The 754-nt window shown below is 42.2% G+C and overlaps 1 protein-coding gene across 1 annotated transcript in view; it reads left to right on the forward strand.

Annotated features, from left to right (window-relative positions):
• Positions 1-462: 462 nt before the first annotated feature.
• LOC106879499 (uncharacterized) overlaps positions 463-754 on the forward strand; it is a 6,003-nt gene continuing 5,711 nt past the window's right edge. The window contains exon 1 of the mRNA XM_014929104.2: positions 463-658. Within this exon, the coding sequence (XP_014784590.1) occupies positions 463-658 (196 nt within the window). The remainder of the gene's footprint in view (positions 659-754) is intronic.

Genomic DNA, 754 nt, shown 5'->3' on the forward strand with positions numbered 1-754 from the left:
ATATATATATATATATATATATACGCACACAAATGTCACTAAATGTGACTAGGGTGTTAGGAAACACCTACATTGCTATAAATAAGAGCTAAACCACTCTAATGCCATAGTTAAAACAAATGAATGAAAACATATGCACTAATAGGGACCATAATCGTAGTGTCAATCGAGAATTCTTAATACTGACGCGTCAGTTTCGGCAATCTTCGTTGCCTCATCAGTTAAGACCGCTCGATTGTTTGGCTCTTTCCGGACTCTTATTTCTTAACACCTTAGTCACATTTAGTGACATTTGTAATTCTCTGTCATCGTCGTCATCATCATCATCATCAGCATCATCATTGTCGTCGTCGTCGTCGTTATCGTCGTCATCATCATCATCATCATTATCCTCGTCATTATCGCCACCCTATTCACCATTCTCTTCGTCGTGATCCTTCGCGCAGGTCAGCCGAATATTGGATGGGTCTCCTCACAACTAAGAACGTTGGTGGTTGGACGTGGATTACGAAGGAAACCACAAACTGGACAAACTGGAAAAGCGGGGAGATAATCAATTCAGCGAATGAAAAGTGCTCCTCATCTTCAGTTCATTCCGGCACATCTTGGAGTGATCGAGGATGTGACCGCGCTTTTGCGGAAGCCGTATGTGAATCAAGTATGCTCAACCCCCTATTTCCCAATTTTCTCTCTTTCTCTTATCTCTCTCTCTCTCTCTCTCTCTCTCTCTCTCTCTCTCTCTCTCTCTCTCTCT

The sequence above is a fragment of the Octopus bimaculoides genome, chromosome 9, assembly GCF_001194135.2.
Source record: "Octopus bimaculoides isolate UCB-OBI-ISO-001 chromosome 9, ASM119413v2, whole genome shotgun sequence".
Taxonomy (NCBI): Eukaryota; Metazoa; Mollusca; class Cephalopoda; order Octopoda; family Octopodidae; genus Octopus; species Octopus bimaculoides.